The sequence below is a fragment of the Rissa tridactyla genome, chromosome 3 (genome assembly GCF_028500815.1).
Source record: "Rissa tridactyla isolate bRisTri1 chromosome 3, bRisTri1.patW.cur.20221130, whole genome shotgun sequence".
Lineage (NCBI taxonomy): Eukaryota > Metazoa > Chordata > Aves > Charadriiformes > Laridae > Rissa > Rissa tridactyla.
In genome coordinates, this window is record NC_071468.1 from 6,696,194 (window position 1) to 6,723,883 (window position 27,690).

The following is a 27,690-nucleotide window of genomic DNA, read 5'->3' on the forward strand; positions in this document are numbered from 1 at the left end:
GTACCGTGGACAGAAACCGAGTACAAGTCGTCTTTTAAATTCATGTGAAAAATACGAATATTCATATTTTTCACTTGACTTAACTCCCTGTCTAGTTGTGTTTTTCTTCAACATATTCTCCAATTCCGAAGTGACATGAAGCGTGGGACTTACCTCCGGGAGTGCTGCACGCTCAACCCTTCCCGCAGAGCGGCATTTGCCATACGGCGGTGACGGAGTTTCGCTCGTCAGGCTCCGCGCTGCTTGTCACAGCAAAGCACCTGGCACCACTGAGGGGTTTTTTCAGGAAGGAAACCTGCAGAAACTGGGTTTGTGGAGCAGGTAAAGCAGCTTGCCGCTTCCTGGCCTGCCAAGTCCTTTCATAGAAGTGGCACACAGGAAACAATGCTTTACAGTTAGGTAAAATCCATTTTTTTTTTTTAAACTCTTCAGTATTAATTCTTTATCGTGTTACACTGCAATGAGGCAGGAGGGGAAGCAGGCCAAGGGAGAAGGAGAGACAGAAAAGATTTTCTGGTTTTGAAGTGAGATTTAGGGTCAAATTTCCCAGCGCCCTATGAAAACCAGCAGTATTGTGCCCAGCTTCTGCCTCTGAAGCTTCCCTGTGGGTCTAAATACAGCCCAGTGAAGTTACCCATCTTCCGTTAACCTGTGCAGTGACATCAAACTCGTTACTCAGCTCACCGTAGGAACCCAGCAAAGGAGAGAGGACACAGCCTCTGGGGCCGGGGGATGATCCATGCACAGAAAGGCCCTGGGAGAGACCGGAGAGGTGCAGTAGAGGCACAGGTCACGGTAAGGATCAGGAGGCTAGGTCCCTGTCGGTGACGAAGTGCAGGTGAAGTTATGACTCCAGTGCAGAAGTGCATGAGGGAGACCAGAACAGCTGGGACAGGGTGCAAAACCAGTTTGGGAATCAACAGGTTTGACTGGAACGCTTAGCTAAAAAACCTGGCTCCCAACCGAAGGTGTTCAGATGCCCAAGCAAGACAGAGTCAGATACAGCTACAGACACAGCCAGATACCGTCTGTACAGACAGGAAAGTCTACCCTGCGGATAACAGGGCTCCAGTGGTTTAGAAATTGTACCCTAACTTTTGTTTTCACTGAATTGCATCAAAACAAAACAAAAATGCTCTCAAAATTTAAATGATCCATTCTAACAATTATTTTTTTTCTTTTTCCCTTTTTCTTGTTTTTTTTTTTTCCAATTAAAAATGCTTATTGTAGCAGGCTAGGCTTAGTAATGTAACCCAATTACCTTTACACATCATATTAAATGTAAAACATTACTGCTCCTATAATTTAGGTCATGAAATAAAAATGTCAGCGGTGTTGTTACTTTAGGTTTTAATAATCGTTTTCTACAACAAGAAATAGTTTAATTACCAAGACCCACTGGTGATCGATGACAGCAACTCACAAATAACACTTCACACTCCTAACAAATCGCACACAAAACTTACCTTTCATTATGCGTTTTAATAACTGGAAGTTGTTTGATTCTGATTTTTTATACAACCAATTATACATTAACATGTACATGTACTCAATTCCAGTCACAGTGTATATATATTTTTGGATCCGCAGCAATATAAAATGACTTCTACCTGTATATACATGTGCAAGTCTGAATAAGTCCTGAGTAATTTTAAAGTACTCTTAGTCAAATCCTGCCAATTTTAACCGATGCAAATAAAAATCACGTTTTACAGTGTTACGCTATTGTGAAGAGGCTATTTTTCAAAAAAAAATGAAATATAGCACTTTGCATTAAGCTTTATGCATAGCTATGAGCTCTGTACAGTGCACGGTATCCACTTACAGTCTGGGTAATTAGAAAATCTGAAAAGATGCTGACGGCATTTCTTCAGTAACTATTGCTTCCTCTGCTTCTTAATTAATGGCGAGTGATTCGTTCTGCTTCAAAACAACCAAGTGTGGAAGACTTCTACAAGGTTTAAATTATATTCTTTCTGCTGCATATATTTTTGTAAACATTCCAGTCGCCCAAGCCCTTTAATTCTTCCAAGGAAAACTACACAATTTTACAGTCAAATAGCTAAAATGTGTGTCCGGGAGGGGAAAAAAAAAAAAAAAAAAAAGAAACAAGAGTGGAGTATGAGCATTGCCTTAAACGCCACAGTATGCTATAAGGAAACAAAAAAGGAAATGTTCTTTAAGGAACAGCTTAGAAACTGAAAGGCTGCTCAGAACCCCTCTGTCAGCATGACACACCACCCCAGTAAGTGCCAGACGCTCTCGCGCCACCAGGACAAATTGGCTGAGCGAGTGGGAAGGAAGCACTCCCGCCAAGGAGCCCATCCAAACCCGGCACAAGAGTCGGAATCTTTGTACAGCATTAACAGAGCGACTGACACAAAAACGTCCGTATAGCCCGTGCCAGGCAAATGCAGGCACTAATATGAGAGCTGGTTAAGGACACAGGCTAGCGCCGGCGCGTAGCTGTCTTTAACTGGAGTTGTTTGGATGCAACTTCCCAGCTGTGGGGGAAGATCGCTTTTCTTCTTCCACCCCCCCCCCGCCCCATTTCTCTCGCCCCACAAAAGCAAAGGCACGACTCCACCGGTGCTCCTCCGGCAGAAGGGTCCCAGCCCTGAAGTCAGCTAGTCCCATGGCTGCTATAGTCAAAAACACCTTTCCTGAAGAAGGGTGAGAATTCGCAGATGGTGTGTTTTGACAGAGTTAGCCCCACTTTGTCTATGTGCAGCGGAGACGACGGAGACTTCAGCATCGCAGAGAAAAAGCTCCTGAGGTATTTCTGTGGAATGAAATGCAAAACATCATAAGGTTCACTTGATCAAAATCATTATGGCCACTTTGAAGAATTAAATGAACAGCGGTATAAAAAAAAAACAACAAAAAAACCCCAAACAAGATCTCCATGGACTGTGAAAAGTCCTTCTAACAACCATCAGCATTTGAATCCGTCCATGAAAGAGGGCTACTGAAATGGCTGTATTAAGCCAGCAAAAGAAGTATTTTCCACTTTCTTCCCCTGCCAAGCTGAGTAACTGTGTTATTCTGTGCTTGTGTGACGCTGTCTGTGTTATTCTGTAATCGCGTAATGCTTTCTGCTAATCATGACCTGCTAATACTGCCGTCTAGCATTACCAAACGCTAGAGCAGGTGCAAACCTCCCAACCGTTCTGCAGGATTTCACTACATATGGACACAAAAGGCCTTCAGAAATCTTTCCCTCGCCAAGCCTCCACAATCCTTGCATCGAAAAGGATTTGTTTTGATCAAGGCCATCTGCACAAAGATTGCATGACTTCCATAATATCTCAGAACCTAACCGCATTTTTTCTCTCAGCTGCCCTCTAAATTTCAGGCGTTTTTTAAGTCTTACACATAAGAAACATTCCCCTTCCTAAAAGTTAATATTCACCAACCGCTGTGCCACTCGCATCCCTTTGTACCTAGAGAAATTGTGACAGATGTACATTAACACAAAGTTAGTTTTCACAAACCTGATGGGGTTTCCTTTGCATGTGGGTTGAAGTATTGCAATCATTTACCATGATTTAATAAGCCATATTTATAACTTTTGAAGGAAACGCAGCAGGTAAAAGGTTGATCAGACAGGTGCTAAAAAATTACCCGTTGTCACCCAAAGAGTTGTAAGGCAAATCTTGTATGGAGCACGTGGATAAGCTCCTTTGCTCTGTTACAGACTGACCGCACAAAAAGATAACTCGAGAAATTATTCCCAAATCTGGGATGCAGTGGGAAATACACCGGCAAGACAGAACAGCACCATCTCCTATGAAGACCACAAGGTTTAGTTATGTGAATGCAGCTGCTTTTGGGTCGTGGAAGTGGTTCCGTGTTTGGGAAGCAGTCCTAATTATTCACTCTCTTCCCAAAGAGACTTCTTCCATACCATAACAACCTGTTATCTATTTACTTGCCTTGCAAACCAGCTGTATTAATATCACAGAAAGCAGGATAACAAAACACAACAACAACAACAACAAAAAGCAGCCGGCACGTAAGCTATTCTCTTGGCAGGATTGGTGAATTTTCTTTTTTATTCACATCTCCCACAGGTTGTATTAATGCTCACAAAAAAGAATTCCATTACAAAAACGCCTTTAAGATGAATTCCAACAGACTAAGAGGTAATTTAAAGTGAGCAACAGGTGTCATATCAGCATTTGTCATAATTAGTTCACAAAGCAGGGCCCTTTAAAAAAAGTCCCAATCCAGTAATGCCTGAAGGATGAATATGGTAGAAAAATCAAACGTAAAACAAGGCATCCTGTTAGAGTTTTAGCACTGTGCTGAAAAGTTACTGCGGTAATTCCAGTTTATGGCTACTGAAGGCTCAAAGGTACCCAAACATCTCGCCGGAGACATTACAAGACCTATTGCGTTCACCTTGGTATGTATGGCCAGATAATTGACTGTCATGCTTTTCCTGCAGAGCCATTATTCATTGTTTTGGCGTGATACCTCTAATGGCGGAGCAAAAAATCCCTCTGCTACAAGCATATACTTATCTGACAGGCAAACACTAGGAAGGGCAGCTATACTTATTTTCCCCAGATCTGCGCACGGGAGTTGCTCAGTGAATATCACAGATTCTTTGAACATGAAAAAGGTCTTCAGGAAAATGGCACCATGCGGAATCTACCAGATTATGGTGGAATTCATTTTGTATGAAGGTTTCCTGCCATATGGCTTGGCATTATGTGCTCTTCAGCAACCATCTCTGAGCAAATTAGCCCTCCTTTAAATCCCGTACCCGCATTTGCCCTTGTTCGTGATGCTGACGTGTTAGCGTAGCGCAGAGCTCATGTGCCCTTGACACAAAGAAGCTGCTGCTTCAATGAAATAAAGGCTGCTCTGCCCAGATACGCTGGCGAGGAGCTAAGTCCCGTAGCGAGGGAAACAGTGATTGATGGCAGAAATGTTTGTTCACACCACAAGCATATGCCTCGATTAAAGAGCTGTGGCTGGGCAGCAGGAGGGAAGGTTGCGCTCTCCTGTTGGCTGCAATGTGGACAACAAAGCAGAAGAAAGTGGCAGGAGAAAAGGAAAAGTGCTCCTTACTGGTGTATGGAAACATGCTTCCCAAATTCAGACGGGAGAGGGAGAGGATGACGGTCACAGCAAGCAGGGAAAGGGGCAGAAGCACAACACCAAGTGCCAGAGACGATGGAAAGAAAACTTTCTTAGAGATCCTGAAGGGACTCGAGATGGACTTTGTTGCAACCCAAGAAGCCACTGGAAGCTGCTGGAGTGGCAGCAAGGCCAGATGAAAGGATCTCCTCTGTCAGGACTCAGCGGGCAGGGGGAGAGTTGTTTTCAAAGCTTTTATATGAAATCCATTTCCTGCAGCAGATACGATTTTTCTCTATTTACAGAATAATGTTATTTGTGCTGAGTTAAGACTAGGTAGGAAGCACTCTGGTATCTTTTGATGTGCTCCATTAAAAAAAAACCAACAAACCTCTCTTAGCAGACACTGGCAAGCTCAGAGTGCCTTCACAGAAACATGTCCACATTTTATACAAACTCGGACTGTGACTTCCTACCAGCACTTCACCCACAGCACCTAAATCATCGTCCTGAGTATGCAAAGCACTACGTTATAGCAATCCTACTTTTGCTAGGTTTGCATGATTACCTTGGCAAGATAAAACTAGATAACTGCTAGAAATACTCCAAAAAGCATGGGTTTATTTCTCGTTTTCGTTTGTTAGCCTTTCAAAACTCTAGCCATTTGTTCTGGATTATTTAGTCTGGTAATCAGTGTTCTTCCAAATGCATTTAGGAGTTTCATTTCACTAACAGCGTTCAACCTGCTACATTGCTGGTTTGCTGGAAAATATCCTAATTGTAAATTTGTAAGCGGTTCAACGTGAGGGCATGGGAGCCTGGCACCGTAACAGGGACGTGAAATGGGTAAATCACACGTCGATGGTGTTGGTTGCTCAGTCTAAACACACATTCAGGAACACTACAGAATAGAAACACTCTTGGCACGTATTAAACTCTTAAAGATTGAAAGTCAGGCTAAAAAACCATAATTCCAAAATGGGAAAAGCAGTGGTTTTGCCCTCTTGGCATGCATTACAACCTTCATGGCCTTCACCTTAAAACTGACGACAGCCGGAACAGCAAGTTTGAACTTTGTATTCCAAGTGTTTGCAAAGGAAACCAGACTGGAGAAAGCGTTGTGAGGCCCCCAAGGTTTTTCTTTACTTACCAATTTCAGTGGCTTTCCCTCCCTTTTAATTATGTGAATAGCAAAACGGCAACAATTTTAAAAGCTTATTAAAAATCATTTTAATAGGGTTCACCTTTTTAGCTGTAGGCCAGCATTCATCTCGTGCTCAATCCATCAGCACAGCAAAGTCATTCTAATGATTTTTGCACTACTTCGTGATGTGGGGAGCTCATAGTTTTATACACTTTAATACAAATCCATAACTTAATTTAAAGTTATTAAAGTTATTACAATCAAAATGCTTTTTGGAACGTGAAAGTGTTCTTATCATCTTTGCAATTGTGGCATATTAAAGAGGAATTCAGTTCAATGACATTGTTCTCATAATCCATTACAAACAGCGCCAGCCTCGGAGACCAATAGCAGAGCTTAGGAAGAACTGGATTTTTCATTAAACTTTGGTGTGTTTAAAAACTCATCAACTCTGGTACTTCCAGAACACGAAGAAACTTTGAGCTTTCTCTCTCCTACTGCTGTGTCTTAGCAATTTCTTCCAAAAAGTCAGTGTTTTAAATTCTTTAAATATAGCACTTTACAATTAGCATAATAAATACCACCTGCTAATATTTGATGGAGCTGAAAGCACCACAAACTTTAGTAAGATAAGCCTTACGAGGCTTTGGGGATTTTTGAAACAATAGCTTTTTTTCTTTTCCTTTGAAACAATACCCACACTTTCAACACCTACACATCCATCTGACAGTCAAAAGCTTTACCACAAGGTCACAGAAGGGCATCGGTGGCAGAGGCAGGACTAATTAACTTGCTCATCTAACTTGTAGCATTGGCTCCTCTCTCCCTTTAATATAGACGCTTGTTTCTCTCATCACGTAATTATTCTGTTGACTAGTGTTAAGTGCTGCAAGCTTTAAATCAATCTTGATTTGAATTATTCATAGAGCAACGCATATGCAGGTATCAACAGCTGTTTTCTATAGGATAAGAATCTGATTACAAAAAAAAAAAAAAAAAAAAAAAAGAGGGACAGATTGAAGCACAATCCCCGGACTCTGAAAAACCACACTATGCTGCAATTAGATATCTGCAAAGTAAGGCCTTCCTGAGAAAGACGCTGGCCCAAAACAAGCAGACAGGAACATGCTTTGCTTCCAATCTGTGAGCACAAACCCAAGGATCTGCTCAGAAGACAACACAGGCAAAGAGACTCGCTGTAGTGCAGGAATGGGAGTGCAACTCCTGCCTTTGTCTCCTAGAAAGAAATTCTTGGGCACATACAAAGGAAAAAGAACATTTGGGGATCCTTTCCCAAATTAACCAAATTTCTCTTTTTTTGGACCTTTCCATTGGTGTCTTGAAGAGAAAAAAAAAAAAAATACTTCCAGGTTGATTTTTCAAATATGAAACAAGGCAGGAACGCCAGCTATCGTCACTAATTACAGTCTCTACCCTTAAAAAAGAAGAAAAATGCCTAGTTTAAACGTCACTGACGGGCAATGGTGTCCCACAGGGAGTTCAGGCTGGTGAAGGGCCCTTTCTGGGGTGATGACACAGAATCTGAAGAGAAGAGGTTGCACATGCTGCCAAGAAAAACAGGATTCAAACTTTTCACTGGATCTGCTCCTTCCTTGTGGTTTTTTTTTTGTTGTTTGTTTGTTTTGGTTTGGTTTTTTTCTTATTGGGAAAAGTCAGAGGGAATTAACACACTGCACGGGGAGGTAAATGGGGGTTGCAGCCTGTGATACCACTGGGAGAGCACAGAAGACAGGAACCGTTAGGAAAAGGGCTGCAAGATAAGCCAGCTCTGCCTCATCCAGGACACACACCACATCTCAACCACCACACAGGACTGGATTATCTGAGTCAGGTGCGAGGGACAAGAAAAGCCATTAGTCACAACATAGGAAGCTTCTTTCTGAACTGAGTTCCAAGGGACCACGTTCACTCATGCCAAATATCCCAGCGTTACACAGCGAGGGATATTCAAGCTGTCCAAATCAAGGTGTTTTGGCCAGGCAGTGGTCCCAGCAGGCTCTTCTTGTGGTCTGCAAGGGGAGCTCAGCCCCCCCATGTCACGATTTGGTTCACCACAGTTAAGCTTCTGACCTCTGCCTGCCACTAAAACCATCTCCCCTTCCCTTGGGGACCGCCTGAGGCTAAACTGGCTAATTGGGAGTGAGGAATTGCCAGCATAATGCTCCAATAGCTCTCTAAAAGTAGTTTCACAACCACCTCTGGATTTATTAAATTTGAGCAAGCAGGGAAAGAATTGGCAGATAGCAAGATTGTAAAATACAAGGTGGCATTGCTTTGGAGTACAGCAGCTCAAAAGGATGGGGGACCGTACACAGACTATGACTAATATCTTCACCTCCAGTCATTCAAGATTAGGATCAACTCTCTGCTCTGATATAACTAGCTCAGAAACATTTTTGGTCTTCTGTGGGGTTTTCTTTTTTTTTTTTGTCCATAAAGAAAACATGAGGCTTCAATTCTTCTCCCCAACACCTCGACATATATTGCAAGATATCATAAAGCAGTTCTGAGTAAAATATGTGAGCAGGACAGCATGTGATATTCAATATCTCAAGTGATATTTCAGGCCCTTTGGGAAGTACCTAATGTCACCTCTGGATCCATACACATTTATCTCCTGCACTCACCCTTAGGTCATTACGTGCATCTGTGATTTCATAGCGACGAGAAAAAGACTAACTGCCCAGGAGACTACCTGGTGCCTGAAGGACCTTATTCCTGTGAAAAATTTGGAGAGAAAGCTTCTAAAATTATGACGTGATCACCTGGGCTGATATCTTCAGCAGAAAGACCAGGCTGGCTGGGTTCTCCTGACAAAAACCAACAGGATTAGACACTGTCAAAGATGTGCAAAGCTTCCTCGAGGAGTCCGAGGTAAAGAAATCCCACCAGGACGCATCTGTCCCATAGGTACCAGAGACCTCGCTCTAGTCACACACAACTTGTTTTCAAGAGAACAAAGACAGATTCACACATGTTGGAAAATGACAAGTCACCACCGTGTTAGTCATAATATTAAAAGGGGGGGGTTATTTGCTTTGGATTGGCAGACATTAATTAGGCTCAGGGCTGGATTAACTGGCTTCCCGTTACACAAGCCAAGAATAAAGGACTGACTCGTTTTAATCAAACCCTTCCTGTTCACTTTGATTAGGCCTAATCAGAAGCAAGGCTGTTTACAGATAATGCCTAGTAGTCATCGGCGAAAAAAAAAAGTTTAAATAAATAAATCAAGAACTTCCCAATCAGTATCACCTTACCCTGCGTCTGCATGTCTATACCTCTACGTACAACTCCACCCCACACACCGATTTCCATCCAAAACAAATCCTACATAGAGATTCTACATATAATTTTACAGCCATGCACAACGCACATCACCGACTCTTCCGAAACACACGTATGTTAAACTTCCAGCCATCTTCTGTTTTACCGAGCGACTGCCTACACAAACATCCTCTTACCGATGGGGGGAAGCAAGCCCAGCACAGCAGGACCCAGCGGTGCTGGGGATGCAGCAGCCAGGCACAGCTTCGGGGGGAGCAGAGGGTTTGCTGCAGGGTCCAGCTGCCTGTGCCACAGGCTGGCAACGTTCCCTAAGAAACCAGGATTTACGGGTTGCCCTTAGCACAAATTATACGAGTATGGCAAATTACGCTAGGTTGTTTTTTCTTTCATATACTCGCAAATATCTTGCCGATTTGACTGAGTTATGCATATATAAACCCCTAACTTGCTAGGCTGAATTTCTCTGCTAAGGAGCGAGATAGGAGGGGATGAGATTGAAACCTCCTACCAAAAGTGTAATGTAACTCTTTTTTTAGTGAACAGATTTACAGCTCCAAAATGTTAACATGGCTGTAAACATTGGATCTATAAAAACAGAATTTTACCTTGACAGCAAAGACTTTAGCCTTTGCTTTTGTTGGAGCTATGAAAACGAGCTATGGAGAGTTGTGTTCCTGCCACTGCAGTGGCACTAACAGGGCAGCAGTCTGTGGGGGCGGTGGACTTAACCCAAAGCAGAGAGAGGAGCAGCAATACCGTACACACCACTCCTTTGGGCTTGTTTGGAGGTAACTAAATGACTTTGGAACTAAGCGGGTAAGAATCAAGCTCTTTAAACAGCTAAATTCCACTAAAACCCCAGGACTTAGCCCTTTGGGAAACTCTCCCTATGTTTTTTATGCACAGCGTAATGCAGATCCCCTCAATCAGGGTTAGTTTCCTCCACAGCTATACAGGTGAAAGCAGATTTTACCACTACATCTCCAGAAGTGTTTGAGTGCCACTAAAATTTAATTTTACCCACGGTGGTAGTGAAATTTACTTGAATTCACGCACCTTTTTGAATTTTCGTAATGTACAAGCATTCTGAGAGATGCCAGTTATGATTCAAGGTGAAATTGCTCTCCTAGGTTTTCAAAATCCAAACTATTCATTATAGCTATTTAGAGCTTTTTTTCTGTGCCAGTCTAATGGCATGAGCACATTATGTCGAATTACTATTATGCCGCATCAATTGAATTAACTTCAGAAGTCAGTCTACATCCCAAATTACAATCTTATTCTGCCTGAAATTCATTTAAAATCCACAGGACTTAATATTTCTTACAACGCCTGCATGCTAAAAGCTTACATTCATTGGCTTTAAGTAGCACCAATGAAAACCGAATTGTAGGCTGGCAGGAAAAAAAGAAAAAAAAAAAAAAGGCAGCGAGGGCTATGATTCACAGGTGATTTACAGTGCGAGCCTTCTTTTGGAAGTGAACGGCCATATTAAAAGAGATCAAAACAGACCTGACTAGTGAAGGAAACCAATCTTTTCTCCAGAGCACAAGTCAAAACAAGTCCTGTCAAAATCTATTCAGAAAGAACAACAAGAGGCTTGAATTCACCAGGCGTCCCTGGGCCAGCAGCGACAGTGTGTCATCTGCTGGAGTGGCCTTGGCAAACATCTACCAAAGCACTTGACATGCATCACCCTCTACTTCCCTTGGTGAAATCGGATGCTGGAGGATGACGGATACGCGTCCTTTGAAAAGGGATAGCACCGAGTACAACCCAGCGTCCTTGGTCGAGTGCTTCCTTTATTCATCTGCTCGCACCTGAATGTGGAGAGCCATTATTGGAGACCGATAAAGGTACACAACTTCAAAACTTGATTTGTACGAGGACGTTGGGAAATTTATTCTGAACTGACGGTAAAGTACGTTATGATGTGGAACTACAGTTCAAAGTATATGCTGTCACATATTCTGAACTTACTAAATTATGATAAACATACCTCATTATTTTCTGAAATCTCTAAAAAGGAAAGAAAAAAGGTCTCTGAATTGCACATCCTACTTAATTCTTTGGTCGCAATGGAGATAAACATTTTATCACCAAAGCGCCGGTTTTTGAAGTTATACGTCTAAAGAAAAACCACCCAAATTCTTGTAAAGGGGTATGCGTGTTATGTAAAGTTACCTATAGCAAACTCTGCAAAAGGGGGTTTCAGATCCGATCTTGAATAAGGCATTGAGTTTGCGCAAATAAGACCAAGAGGCGGCTTACGTTCACTCTTCCTTTTGCCCCCAGTAGCCTGTTGGATGGGAGCTTAAAATTAACTCACCCAGAGAATAACCCCAGGCTTTCACTCCTTCTAAGCTACCATCTTTCTCTTCTACTGCTATTATAAAAATAATGTCTTGCATTTGCTGTGGGCCTGGCTGAGAGTCTATGGTATTTAATCAAAGAAACATTTTATTGGTATGGGATCAACTGCTGATATATGCAAAGTCCTAATTTCGACTTATTTGTATCTAGCGACTGTGATCAATAGGCAAAATTAATTTTATTTATGCACTTTTTGAAGGCAACGTGCCTCGCACAAGAAGCAGCGCCACCCAAAAAAAAAAAAAACAAAAAAAGATTAAATGCTTTGCTGCTGAGAGCTGCTACAACTCCTCTTTGAGGGTTGCCGCTTCAAAGAAGAAAAGCCAGGTGCCTGGGGCAGCCCCGACGACGCGCTGAAGGCTGGCAACCTGACGTGTGAAATTGCTCTCAGATGGCTCACTGCAAAGTTTTACTGTCTGCAGGCAAGGCAAGACTTCAGTGTTGTTGCTGAAAAGCCGTTATTTTTGTTTCTAAAATTTTTAAATGGTTACCGGAGGTTATGCAGGGCACTTGGTGCAGACTAACTGCACTCCTCTATAAAATTATCCTTGACGTGGATTTCATATAATTGATATTCACAATATAGCTCAGCCACACATGCTCTTCTCTTGTCTTTGTGGGTGCATCTATGCTCTTTCCTCCTGTGCTCCCGTTGCATCCCTATTTGTCTAGTGGGAAATTAAAACCATCACTCCAAGATGTTGCATTCTCTAGTTCAGACCATGGGTATGAAATGATCTTCTCTAGGATTAGCAAACGCTGACATTTGCAGCGGTTCGCTTTCGCGCTACCAGTCGTATCTGGTGTGCGTTCACGGCTGTAACAAAAGGAAAAGCTTCCTTTTATCTTTCAATGATTATCAAATGTATTCTGAATGCTTTCTAAAGTCCTTCTCATTGAGATGCTGCTAAGAACAGTATTTACAACTGCACCGTCAGAGGCAAACATTCAATCTGCAAGAGCCAGGCTGGTGAGCAGCTGGCTTTAAAGCTCTTCTTAAAAAAGCTTTGGTATTAGGGATGTTGTTGTAAACTGATACTGAAGGCTAATAATTTCCTTTTAATAATCACTTTGAACTAACACCTAATCAGTAGCTTTGAAATGTCTTTGTGACCGCCGTCAGATTCGGGGGGGGGGGGGAAATCAAACAGAAATGGTAACTCTGACCCCACCTGACAGGGCTTTTGCACTAGAAATATCCATTCACCTGTAACAAGGATGAAGCAGGTCGTCTCGGTTACACGTATTAAGGGATGGGCCTGCAAAACAAAGGCCGGTGGGGTGTACTCATGAAACCCATACTGAATATTCAGACGATGAATCATCTAAAAATCTCATTACAACACTTCTCTCCTCATGAAGGAAAACCTCAAGAAATGAGGTCTCAGAAACTCAAACATTCATTTCTCGACAAATATTTTGAGGTGCGTTTTTTCTTCACGTTTCTTTTGCCGGGCGTCAGTTCTGAAAGTAACAATACATTTAAATAACAAGAATAAATTCAAGTTCAAGGAAAGGTGCTATTTCCCTTATTTCATGTTTTCCTTAAGAACTGGATTCTTGAAGCCATGCAAAACCAACAGAACCTCACTTTTAAAGGGGAAAGTCGGAGTGGCTAGCTTTAGAGCCCTATTACAGTAGGACCCCCTAGAAATTATCACCTCCAAAGGAACTCAAGTGAGAATCCAAACTAAAAAAGCATCTGGCTTCTAAGTTAAAGAATTTTAATGTTGTTAAAGAAGTTCAAGAAGCTCAATTTTGACTGTAGGTAACAGCAGTATTTCAGAAACTTCAGTGCCTACAACGCTTTCCCCAGCCAGTTCTACAGATTCAGGAGCATAATTGAATTATGCAGTTCATACAAGATTTATTTCTGCCTCTTGCATTAACACCTGTCATTGAAAACCTCATCAGACGACATCAGGAAGTGAGAAGGTTAAGGACAATTGTATTATTAATTTTAAATAAATTGAGCGTGTCTATCTTTTAAAGAGGTTGAAAGTACCAAGAAAAAAAGAAGAACAGAGACAGTGCCAGGAAGATGTATGTGCTCCTACAAAACCTGGAGGAGGCTCGCTTTACCATACTGTTACAGGTTGGCTTGCTTTCATTCCCTGAGCTCTGTGAGTGGCAGGAAAAGGAAACACACGACTCCCACCGACCGTTGAGCTGTCTGTCTGTCTGTTGGTGCATCCCCGACCAGGGATTTTACCTGTTCCCCTTTGCTGTCCACAAACCAACCTGAGGAAATGCAGCAGTGGAACAGGGCGGTGGGGAAACAGGGAACAGAGACAAGGAGACAGGCTGAGGTTTGAGGGAGTTTGTTTTCCTTTAAGCAACAACCTGTTGGGATTTCGTCGGCATAACAACTGGTTTCTCCTAAGCACGCTGGTGACAGCAAGAGCAGAAAACAAAGCCTAGTGGGTCCATGTCTGCAAGGCTTCTCACAAGGAGTCAAGAAGCACAACTCAATCTGCCACGTCAAGCTTAGCCAGTCACTCCTGCCCGCTTTTTCTGGCTGCACAATGGGAAAATGGGGCTAATCATAATCTTCGTTACCACAACAAAGCAAAATAAGCAGGGGAATGATATGACACTGCAATGCAGTATCCAAAGAATCTGGGATTTCAGGAAAACTTCTTTTTACTGTCATCCACAGATCTAGCAACTTACCAAGGAATAAAAGATATTCTGCAGTTAAGACAGGAACAGATACATTCACCGAATCACGTGTCTCTTCTGACATGTGTTTCCTTGACAAAGTTTTTGCTTAAAAAAATAAAAAAGGAATCTACGTCATCTGATTTCATTTTTAAAAAGGATCCTATACCCTTATCTACTGATTTCTAATTGCATGAAAGGAGAGATACATGCTAACTTCTGTTCATTAACTTTAATCAAAAGAATTCTTGGCTGTTTCATTTAAGGCGGATTTAATCAAGCAAGGGTGGCTCTGAAGTGAAATTACAGTCTTAAAGACTGTGGAACAATTAATTTAGAGTTTTGCCCCGCAACAGGTCCCTGATGAAATACTAAATTAGCAGATTGCAATAGGGCATTTCGGATAGGTAATTTTAAATACAATTTAGGTCTTTTCTCTTAAGATGTATAGGCAAAGCCTTTGTGCAGACTTGCATGTTATTTTTCCAAACCTCTCTGGAAATGTAAGATATCGGTCAGAAGACTTTCTATTATACTAACAAACACCAAAGCAAGAGTGTTTACATTGCAACTACGTATCATGCTAGAGATCAAAGACTTCTCTCTTCAGGTTCATCTCACACAAAAATAGTACACAAAGCGTGCTTTCCAACCAGCAAGGTATTGTGAAGCTTTTGGTTATTAAGCATTTATACCAGCTAGGATAAAAAGGATAAATAAAGGAACTTAATATTTACATTCAATTTGCATTTATTGTGATTTTAAATCACCACACTCATAATTTGGGGCTCTCTGGAGTCTTTTACTCAAAGTAATTTCATCTCCATTATGATGAAATACGCCCACTTCTAATCTCAAGCCGAAATCGGATAACTCCAGGTGACAATCCTAAAACAAAGCAGACCCTACAGCCAGCCCCTCCCCCGATTCTAGTTGCCTTGCAAGGTACCACGAACCCCCCCCCGCTCTCCTCCACACTTCTCCTGCTGGGGCAAGAATCTGAGAGGCGATGCGTAGGAAAAACCAAACTCTTCCTAAACTGTCCCACAACGGATGTTTTGGACAAATCTTTTTCTAATTAGGCGCAAGGAAAATTTCCCTGACTGAAGCCAAAGTGAGTGAAATAGAGGAACAGTTCAGATATCTGCACTAGAACCAGCTCTCTGATTGTTGTGTGCTTAGTTAATTGGAAGAGTAGTTTGGCTCCTATAATAACTCCCAGACGATCTACATCGTTTTCCCAGACCTGACTGAGAGCTGCACTTCAGTTTTGATGTAGAGAAAAAGAGCCTGCAAGGCTGCTTCAGTAACCAACTGCTAATTCCAGCAAATGCTCTAGTCATGCCGTTAAACTGATATGACAGCTTAAGTCGTCTTATCTCTCACACAGGTGTACATCAGAGTTAGAATTTTCAATTGTTATGTGCAGACTTAAAAAAAAAAAGTTAATTAAAAAAGAAACTGCTGCTGCTCAGAAATGACCTGTGGAAAGCACTGGACTAGTTAAAGCTGCATTATCCCACTTCAATCCCCAAAAGTTCAGGAAAAACAACGTGAAGTCACAGCCTATTCAAGATGTATAAATACCTAGAGTAAAAACTGGAAGAGCAGAGTAATTTCTTTGTCATCCTCCACTGTTTGGATGACAGCTCTACTAATGATCTTACAATACAGAATATTTGTTCAGAGCACTTATCAGGCTGATATTTATCAGGCTGTCATCTGGTTTTAGTCAATAAAGTCAGCTCCGATGTTGGATAAGAATATACATTTTTGTTGGCGTGGAAGCTGTACTTTGCTTTTTCTAAAAATGCTGTATCAGCTCATTAGCTCTTTACTAACCTTATGGAACAATGCAATAAGCTTTTATACCATACCACAGCTATAACAATACATCATCTGTGAGGCTTGAAAGAGATTGCAGTGAGTTTTCAGCACATCAAGGCACAGGATCAGGTACGAAAGCCAACTGAATACAAGCCATGTTTCTGCTTGTTACCAAGGTCCAATGCCCCTACCTGATGAAAAGCCCACGTGAGAAATGCGCTATCATCAAAATGCCAAGAAGCCACGTCTCTTACAGCGGAAATCCATCCATTTACTATTTTCCAGTTAGCCCACTAAAGCGTGCCCAAGGTTCGCACCGGTAACAGCCAGTATTTTAAATAGAACTGGTGCCTGTGCCACCTTCCATTATCGCACTTTCTCTCCCTGCCAAATACTTCCCCAGTATAATTCAAGATGTCCTTTGAGCCTTCCAAGCGTTACGTGACTTTGGGAACCATCACTACTTCGGTGGTTTCTCCCACTCTTCACCAAGGAGGCTGCAGCTACGTCAGCTGAAACCCTCCAGCCAGTGGCAAAGCCTGAGCTAACCGCTGCAAAATATATAATGAAAGGAAAATATCACAATTAGAGGTCCAGACATAAGGGGGTTTTGACCAGCTTGTTGCATCAAATTCCTCATGGCAAGGACGGTAACAGTCACTTGGCTCCTTTTCCTCTTTATTTAACTTTCCCTTAGCCACAGGGGATCTTCAGTTTCTCCGACACTGAGTGATTTGTCAGGATTACCGAGCGGCATGGCCAAGCCTACTATCTGGCATATGGCAAACCATATTCATCTGAACCCTGGTCATATTATATTATTATTATTATTAAGTTTGCAAATTATATAGGTAATAAAGTTTTAATGACTTAATTCAGTGAAAATAGGTACAATTTAATTTTAAGCTAAAACCTGGCCATATAGAGAGCTATAAGTACTATAGGACCACGATCAAAGCATCACTACACACAGCACTTTTAACATTTAGAAACATTACAATAAAATCTGTTAGGAAATCAATGAAAGGTCAGAAAGATTAAGGGATTAAATTCCTTACTGGTACAAAGATATGCAAATTGGGTACTAGACTGGAATGTGGCCATGCCTTTATGCCCTCTACGGAGGACATGAAACAAAAAAAAAAAAAACAGATTACATTTTGTGCCACATGTAAGACAGCCTCACATCAGAAGTCAGTGGGAGGATCTTTTGTTTGTAGATCAAAGAAAAGGTGAAATAGGTAGAAAAAAAAAATTTAAAACATGGAAGAAAAGATTCCAGTTGGAAGCAATCTACTTTTATATTAACATCTCTAAAGCTCTACTTAATGCTACTTTAGCTCTACAAAGAATATAATTCTTAATGACTTGCATGATCAGGTAATCCCCATACGGCTACAATATAGTTGCGGGGTGTATGGTTTAGTCTTTGTTCTCGCCTCTTCTTTCCCAAAACCCTACCTCTTCCCCTGGGCTGCAATACCACATGCATTAACATAGAAATTTAAAGACCTAATGTGTGATGGGAGTCAAAATTATGCCATTCACATGGCACTGCAGAAAAAGCAAAGAAAACCCCAATCCTCAAACACTCAGTAACCTCGTCCACGATAAAATTAATTTTTAAAACTAATCGAAAAAAAAAATTACATTCAGAAAGCTGGGTTACAAAATAAAGCTCCAAGATGCCTAAATATTGCTTTCCTTCTGTCATGAGATATTTGGATATAGTAACTGTGATAAAACAGCAAATCTTCAGCTAACAAATTGCATTTAAAGTAGCAATATTTTTTTTTAATCTTGTCTTGCACAGAGACCATCTGTCTACAGTGAACACTTACCTCACCCACAACCTTTCCCCCTTAAATAAACGTACCTCCTATGAGTATCTCTAAAGAGATGCTTTTTTTTCCCTAGACTAGGATTAATTTTTTTTTTTTTAAGGCATGTTTCATTACTTTGCAACCTACTGCTGCCATCTCCTGTGTTAAATGAGGCAGCAAGTAACTTCATACTTACAAGCAGGCTATTTAACTTTGGCCATATGGGAACGGTTTCTGTTGGTCAAGCAGAGAGCACTCCACCTAAACACACCGCAGAAGCCTGTTAAAAAGTTGGCATTACCTCTAAGTGACTCCGTCGTTCTGCAATCACTCGTTCATCCTTGTTTCCAAAGAGCTTCTTTGGAGGGAATTCTAAAGTGGCAAGCTGGAAGACATTAAAGGATGAATCGGCATCAGAAGTGACAAGCTCAAATGAGAAAATTCTCTTTTAACTATGAAGCAACTGGGAAGAAGAAAATGCCAAATATTCACGAGCTACACTATATGCTATTAGCAAATATCATATCACGCATTTCTGCTGACATTATTACGATCTGGTCTGTAATACTGCTAAGAAAACAATGCGTTTTGTCATAAATGAGTGACAGCAAGTTTAGGAATTAGATTAATAAAGATTACAAAGTTGCTAACTAACTGAATCTCAAACGGCAGCACCAAGAAAAATCTCTTCAGAAACTCTGTGCATATTAAAAGATTGTACTACCAAGCAACACTGGTAAGAGAGAGAGGAGGGGAACTGTCTCCCTTGCTTGTACGCCAACAAATAAAATGCTTGAAAAAGTTCCAGCCAGCTATATCTGGAAAACCACTCTTCAAAACTGCGGTCTCCAACCATACTGTCATGTAATTTGTCTTTTTTTACGTTGTACTGTAAACGTAAGATCATTGGATCTAAGAACTATCATTGAAGTTGTGCTGTGGAGGATGGCATGGCTGGACTCCAGCTGACACCTGAGCTGGACCTGAAGGACCTTTTGCTGCACCTTGAACTACGGCTTCTTCCTTCACAGCGGGGACAGGCTAACAGCACGCACCTACGCTCTGATGGCAACTCAGACGATGGGAAGCGGGACCTCTTGAGCTCTAACTCAACTGTAGCTTAATCCCATTCAAATGTATGTCCATGCTGGAAGCTGATAGCTTTAATTTCCCAAAGGGATCCACACCAACAGGCAAAATCCCATTTATCACACTGAAAATGAAAACAAGGCAGCAGCACAACACCTAAACACCTAAAAACAACTATTCAGATCTGTCCTTTTAGGAGTTCTTCCACAGAGGTGTCCAGAGCTATCTTCTCATTTCTTTTTCATCCTGTAGGAACCGCAGTAAGCTACACTGGTGAGGGAGAGAGCGAGAGAACCGTCTTCCTTTCTTGTACACCAACAAATAAAATGCTTGAACAAGTTCCAGCCAGCTATATCCGGAAAACACACAAAAGACTCAAGAGTTGGTAGCAAATACCAATGAACTTGGTCTGCTGAGCCACTGCTCACTGCTGGGAATGATACACAAGAAAGCAAATCCTCTCCACGCAGTTTGTGTTTGCACTTGAAGGTGCATTGAAACCAGTTTCTTCCTAGCTCTCACTGTAGGAGACAGAAATATGCAACCTCCCATTGGCGTTGCTGGAGCTGTTTTGCAGGCGAAAGCCCTGTGTAAAAATGCCTCCTGCATGAATTCCCCTGGCTATTAGATGATATTGAACTAATAAACAAGATGCACCAATTTCTAGTATATCAGCACATACAGGACTGCGGAGAATTTATGGCTGGTTACAAGGAGCAGCAATACCCTGAATTAAACGAGGAGATTCATTATGAACATTGAACGTAAGCATCTTTTAAAATACAGAGGTATTCCGCAATACAAATAATTTATTCCCGCTCTCTGGTTCAACTCCAACTTGGGTCATTTTAAAGAAATGCCTAGACATCTTCAAAACGAGCAATACAAAGCAATGTGGGGCACCAGAGGAGATGGAAGGGATGTCTGCTCTGCATCAGTCTCACCAGCACACCCCAATTACATTCCTCAATTTTCTCCAATCATATTCTTCTCAGTGTGCCTGCTTCTTCATGTTGGCAGGACAAGCAGTACACAACCAAACCACATCCTGTAATTATGTCCTTGGGACCTATTTTCACTGCATTACTCACTCCTTAACCTATGCAGGATTATAAGTGCTAATAGTTTCAAAGACTTCAAAATCCCACCCCTGCAGAAATTGTATTTTATTAAATAGTACTGCGTCATGTCACTGCCAGAAACAAGCAAGGTAAAACAACTACCACCACAATCCCCTCCTGGCCCCAGGGAGATTGTTTTTATAGTTATTTGCTAGTAAATACTTTCATTAGAGAATTTTAAAATATTGCCTGTTAAAAGACAATTTAGACAAATAAAAAAACCCTACTACTACAATGTCCTCAGACATACTCTGTAGAGTTAAAATTATTACAGCTAAAACCAGGAACGATTTGTTTATCTAAATTAAGTTTTATTTTAAAAGGCATTTGGAGACTCATTCTACAAAACTTTGGGATGGTCAAGGTGTTTTCCTAATCTGTTAGTTTTAATCTGTTAGCTTTCTGGATACATCTTAGAAGAAAAACAGTTGCATTTTCTAAAGCCAGTAAGTTTTGCTAAACTCATTCAAACTGAAGTAGCTACTCCCATAGTTTCAGCATTTCTTCACACCCAAATCACTACGCTGCAGAAATCTTTGAAACCAAGCCAATGAAAGTCCGCTATTACAGTCATGAATTTAATACACAAAAGGCCTCAGCCAGTCAACTTGGCTCTGAAACATTCAAAGTCACAACATGTACCTAAATGAAAATCATAGTTTTGTTGCTGGTCAAGACCTGCATCGCAATACTTTGGACTTCGAGAACTATATATGACAAAAACCTCCATCCAGAACAGAACAACAATGTACCGAACCATACTTGGCACACATATGTACGTTACTTCTGTTTGTAATAAACATATGTGTGTACAGTATGTACCTAGACATATATGTAACTCGGAAGGATTCTGCGTCCTGCAGAGGGTACGTTACAAAGGACCTATCTCCTACTGCAGTCACCATCTCTACAGGGCTGGATGCAGAAGGCACACAACCTGCTGCAACATTTCTGTCTCCCGCTCTTTTCCAAGGGTCCTCTGGCTCCTCTTTTAGCCAGATGATTGGCAGATGTCCATCTCACAAATAAAAAATGGAGACCATTTCTGTCACACACCAGATGACCACCCAGCTACATGACAGAAAAACCTCCAGCCGTAGATCTCATCATCACTTCAGCAACTCTTGGAAACCCTGAATTATTCCAACGCGTTCTACTCCACTACATGCCAAGAGTCTAATCCCCACCAAAATGGAAAGAAAAGAGACATTCAAAATTCCCCAGGCTTGAGTTTCAGGCTGTCCGAACACTTAATGTAGACATGACAGCACCACCCAGCTTCCACCCAGTTCGCAGGTTGAAAATTATCTTTGCAATATGAGAACTAGAACCGTTCATGCCGCAATGTGAATTACGCATCCTCTATGCGACTGTGTAATTTCACTGGAATAGGAAGCTGGCCCATTGCAGGATATTCATATAAAAATACAATATTAGTACATTTATCAGAGCTACTGTCCTTTAGCGTGGGGAAAAATACGCTGGCGCAAGAGTTCCACAAATACACAGAGTGACGACACAACGTTCTCATCTCGTCATAGTTTTGGTTTATAAAAAAGGAAAAGAAAAAAAGCCCAGCAATACAGGTATACTGAAGTAATGATAAATGTAACGATAATTGTCCATAAAGATCCTCTGTCCTGATGTATCATTTGACATACAGACTCTGAACGTAATTGAGTGCGATTCAGAAATGCAATTATTCAAGAGAATTTGGGGGTTTATTTAAAATACCTTACTCATTTATGCCAAATTGCAGTAGCAAATGTGATACATGCAAATTTTCTTATTAGGAGTGCTACAATGCCTTTAAGAAACTGCAGAGTAACTTCAGAAGAGATTCCCACTGCTGCAGGTTACTGCACGCAGCACAGTATGTGGCTGAGCCGCATTTGTTCTGTCCCTTAAATACGTACGGGATCTGCAGGTATAGATTTTGCATCAAGATGTTTGCCTTGGCTCAGACACTGTAAGAGAATTTCACACTATCCAGATTCAGGAGTATAAATTATTCTCTTAGAATTATAGGGCCATGTACTCTCTGGCTCAAATTAATTTTTCAAGGGTCACACCTTGACTAAGAGATGAATATTTTGCGGCAATACAAGGCATAACGGTGGGACTCTACAGGTAGCAAGGTAAATTACTCTATTTTCCTGAAATTTCTGAAGCACGCCCCTCCTCTCCCTGTCCCCCTTGCTGCAGTGGCAGTGGAAGCATTTGGCAGTCAGTCTTCTTCGGCAGTGATGTTTTGTCGTTTTTCAGGGCTGCTGATGAGGTGGTATGTTTTCTGTCAGGGGAAATTAAGAGGCATATTCCCCAGCCTGACAGGAAGAGAAAGCTCGAATGATTTCCTGAGAAGCTTCTGCATGTAGCGTGCAAGATTTCTAATTTTTATTTTGGCTGCAGAAGCATTTCCCTACTATAGGTAATTATAGCACCGCTGTAATACAAATCCCATTATATACATAGGAGGGTGCACACGCATGCATATGCATACCGTAGGCAAGGCTGGGACTACCGTTAGACCCAAAATGCAAAGGCAGATAATATTTTAAAACAGGACGGAGACACCTCAAGACTGCATATCAGCACCCCTAATGTCTTTTAGATGTTAAACTTTTTACAGTTAATGATGTTTATCCTATCTGGCAATCGTTGCTAGGCAGTAGCAGTCTTAGGGAGAGGCAAACAGTCATTTGCAATTTACTCCCTAATTTCTTTATAATAAATAAAGGCTGTGTTTTATTTCTGGGTCTTGCATTACTGGGGGCATGTTATTTGTCTGTGTCTCAGCAACCTTATCTGTAAGAAACGATAGTCACCTACCATGATATAATATTTGTAAGATTAGGATGATCAAGTTTAGACAGTTCCAGGTCCTCAAGGGGAAGGTGCTTCATACCTAGCAAGTATTATTCTAGGAAATTTTAAACGGCTTAATGGATTCTTATACTTTTCTCGCATTTCAGACAAGAGATTGGTTTTAACAAGGTTATCGGCAGGTGTTTAATGCTGGTAAGAATAGGTGGCAGAACAGTAAGTGACCCATTTTATAGTCACCTATTTTACCTTATATACAACTCTTTGCCCTTAAGATTCACCTACTTCTGGAAACAGCATATACCTAACAACGTCTATGTGAAAGCATACTCTTTTGCAGTGAAACCATACATCTTCATCACCTTCAACCACTGAGACCCAGGAAGAGCGGCAAATTCGGGTAGTGGCTTTTCATAAGCCAAGAGAGTGTAAATGAAGGTTCCAACACCACCAAAGGCTCTGCCTGGGACAGGGTGCAGTCTCATTTGAGCACCTTTAGAAAACAAAGCCATCAGCATTCGAAGGGTGTCCTTTCATTTTTATTATATTCAGTTGGAGACTCTTACACTGACATTAATTGAAGTTTGCTCGGTACCTGCTGGATTTAATTCAGTTGAGGGGTTTTATGGTACAGTGGAACATAATACGTTAATAAAAAGTCTTGTACGGTACTTTGCGGATGATATTTCAATATATAGTGGACCAAAGTAAAATACCACATAATACAGTCATGTAAGCTTGTCACTTCTGAAGCATGAAAATGTTCGAAGTGTTATGCTCCCTAAACATTAAAAAAGTGCCATTTTCCAACATCAAGCAAAAATCTACAGGATTGAAACATCTCATTATTTCTGGCAGGTAAAATCTATGTTTTAGTGCCTACAATATGGTAAAAGGTTTTTTTTTTTTTTTTTAAGAAGAAAAACAGGGCAGACATTGATGGAGGCTGAGTCATCTTTAATCTTTCATCCCAAATTCTCTTTGTACTTCAATGTTTTGATATATTTAAATGGGGGGAAAAAGGGGGGAAAAAAGAAAATTAAGGAAATGCTAACTCTTAAATTAAAAAGTCAGTCTTCTTTAACTCTCATGTTACTTTTACAACTCTGAATTTTCTCATTTTTCAAAGGACACGTCTGACTTTTGATCCTTTGTCCCAGAAATCTCTGTCACAGATGAGAAAAATCAAAGAGAAGAATGTGGCACGGTTTTGCAGCCGGTGTGGCTGCACCTGACTTGATTTTGCAGTGAGCAACGAAAGAAAAAAAAAAAACTGTCCTACTTTTAGTTTTTGAAGTTTAAACAAAGTAACTTAAGCCTCAACTTCTCAAGATGTACTAAGACTCCCAGACTCTAAAGAAATTGGACAAAAGCTGCATTCTTACCTAGGAACTTGCACTAAATACTTAGGGATTTCATAACAAGGTAAAAAAAGCTTAATTTCTATATTTTACTAGTATTTTTTCTGAAATAAACCACCTATTCTACACAATTTCATAAGAGAGCCTTAGGCAAAGGGAAGAAGTTAACACTTAATGAACAGATAAAGGCTACTTTATAAATTCTGCCAAAAAAAAAAATCAAATAGAGATCAAAGATAAATAATTTGATCATATACACTAAAAAAGAAACCAAGAAAATAACTTAAAAACCACCCTAAGTCATATTTTCAGGTGATATAGCTCAAACTAATTGAAGTTCAAATGATGTTTTCCCAACTATGAGTGAATAAAACTCTAAACTTCATCTCCTTTAAAAAAAAAATAACAACGTAGTCCTCCCTCATGTAAACCTTACAGTGCTTCCCTGACAGGTATGCTATAGGTAAGTGATGCCCTCAGAGGACAGGAAGATTAAAGACGATTATTTTCCATTATCAACTAATCGATGAGAGGGAATATCCAGGGGATTATTTTCTGGATATTCAATTTGTCACCTACTTTTCCTCTTCCATGTCTTAACATTCTCTCCTTACTTCTTTTTCCATTTCTTCCAACATGTTCTCCCCCACTTCCCAGCTTGTCTGTGTTTTATTGATGTGCCACCCCTTGCCCCATGACCTACCTAATTCTTTTTCTTACTCCACTGTCCATTTGCCACATCAAATGTTCTCCTCCCACACCATCCTCCCTACTATCTCCCAGAAGTGGAGAGGGATTTGATATTCTCAGAGGTGGGATAGCCAAGCAACTAAGGATCGGACAAAACTCTGAGGTGGACCCACATCAACCTTCTAATGTAGTGAACTCCTTGGAGAAGACTGAACAGCTTTTAAACAGCAACAAAAGCCACAATTATTACAAACGAGGATAATCAACCTCCCAAAACAAAGAAAACTCAAGTGACTAGGAAACAGAACTGGAAACGGTTATACGCAACCTTTCTCCTGCGCACAGGCCCTGCAGAAGGTCCCTGATACCAGCCTAACACAGTCAGTCCTCCACTGGCCTTGAGGGAAGCAGACTCCGCTCCAGCCCCTCTGCTCCCCAGGTCTTTACAGTGTTTCTGAGAGCCAAGGAGCTGCTCCAGGCTCATCCCTACTGTCTTTCAGCTCCTCCATCAGAGCTGCAGGCTTACAGCTTTCTGTTGCTGCCTCTCCTTTGCTGCTAGAGGCTGCAGTGCCTAGATGTCACTCAAACATGCACAAAAGAACGAGCACCTCTCTCCTTCCTTGGGGGAGTCTACTCTGAAAAATCCTAAATAAATTGGTCAGCAAATATCTCCCTTCTGGCAAATACAAGAGAGACCGTAATTGCAGGGTGAGGTACTAGAGCTTTGATTTGGGGCATTTTTGGGTATGGAGTTCTTGGTTTTAGGCTGCAACTAACCCGCACAGATCACCTTCTCTGGATTCACCAATACATGAGCATCTTCTCAGGATGCACAAGTTCCCACATCTCTGCTGTCTCTAATTCTGGGTTACTCTTTGAACTTTTAAGATTTTCCTGGCATGCTTGCCAGTTACCTTCCTCAGACAGGCATAGCTGTTTCTCCAAAGAACATTTCAACTTCATCTGTCACTGAGGAGGGATAAGAAGACAAAAAAGAAATTCACCTCCTGCGAACCTCCCCGAATCCTCCCTGCGACGATGCAAAATTACCAAGTAGGACTGGACACCAAAGATTTCTCTTACCCATTTCACTAACTGTGCCCCACTGTCTTTGAATTGCACCCACCTGCCTATCAATCTTCTGCAATTATCAAAGAGGTCAGAGTTCTCATATCCAAGCTTCTCCTTTAAACAAGCAGGCTGACCTAGACTCAATATGCATTTTTGGAGCTGTGGTGAGATGTCGAGGCCACTGTTTATTGCATTATTTTAATTCCATTTAGTCTGCCTCCTGCTATTGAGAAAAATCAAATTAACTGCAGCCAAAGAAGTTACCTTGCATTACAGAGGTGTTTTTCTTTTCCTTAAAGCAATTTCTAGACTAGGCGGAATAACAACATACTGAAAGAAAGCCATAAATGATGGTCAATATAGCATTTGACAAACTACTTCATTGCTTTGTTCATTATAAGCAGTACGCTAGCATTTAAATACAGAATAACTATAAAAATGAACACTAGGATGTATCAAAGTTCATGCAAACCTTTTGCAGTTCTATAAAATTAGAGGACATCTTTCGAAATATAAGCCGCTACTTGCATAGCTCAGAATTATCAATCAAGGAAAGAGGTGCAAAAATTGGCCCAAATGGCAAAGAAAATAAACATTAAGTTCTCTATACAGGCTGTAGAAAGGCAGAATAAGATGGTGCAGAAACAGCATACGCCAACCCAAAGGATATAATTATTTCACGTGTAAACCAGTCAAAACCAAATAAAAACATAGTTAAATACGATTTATAGATGTATTTGGAAAATAAGCATGAAAAAATTGTAACGCATCATGTCCTTGCAACCTTGGTTTTGCTCTCTTGTTCATCTGTCCCTTGCCCCAAGATAGTAAAATACCAGTAGCACATGGCAGACCATGGTCTAAGACAATGGTACATGCTGACCTAGACAGTCTATGGACAAGTTTAACCCATTCTACACTTTTAGCTCATGATTTTGCAAACTAAACATTTCTTTTTTTTTTTTTTTTTCTTTTTTTTTTTCTTCCCATGTAGTCTCAGATCACGGTGCTTGGTTATTTCTTCAAAGAAATGGCAACAACTGCTGGGTTTGCAAAGTCACGTCTTCAAAACTCAACTCATTAATCAGTCTTCATCACTGCACGGCTCAGACCCCACTTCTCAAAAAGATGTTAAAAAAGGAATTTTCTGCTACTGTCTGCAGGGTTTATTTCCCTTTCAAAAATGATTTGGGATTTGATTCATTACCTTCCTGCTGGGATTTCGAGCAAGGCTAAGGAAGTGTCCCTGCAGTAGTACAAGGTGGGCCATGCAGCAGACACCATCTTCGCTGTGGCAGTGCACAGCCTTG

The 27,690-nt window shown here is 41.1% G+C and overlaps 1 protein-coding gene across 3 annotated transcripts in view; it reads right to left on the reverse strand.

Annotated features, from left to right (window-relative positions):
- Positions 1 to 716: 716 nt before the first annotated feature.
- The window catches only part of KIF16B (kinesin family member 16B), a 140,411-nt gene continuing 113,437 nt past the window's right edge, over positions 717 to 27,690 (reverse strand). The window contains exons 26-27 of one of the 3 annotated variants that reach the window (XM_054194584.1): positions 18,527 to 18,610; positions 717 to 2,782 (exon numbers count right to left, since the gene is read on the reverse strand). In XM_054194584.1, coding sequence (XP_054050559.1) covers positions 2,624 to 2,782; positions 18,527 to 18,610 — 243 coding nt within the window. In that variant the 3' untranslated portion in view covers positions 717 to 2,623. The remainder of the gene's footprint in view (positions 2,783 to 18,526; positions 18,611 to 27,690) is intronic. The other 2 variants (XM_054194585.1, XM_054194586.1) reach the window with 2 other exon arrangements.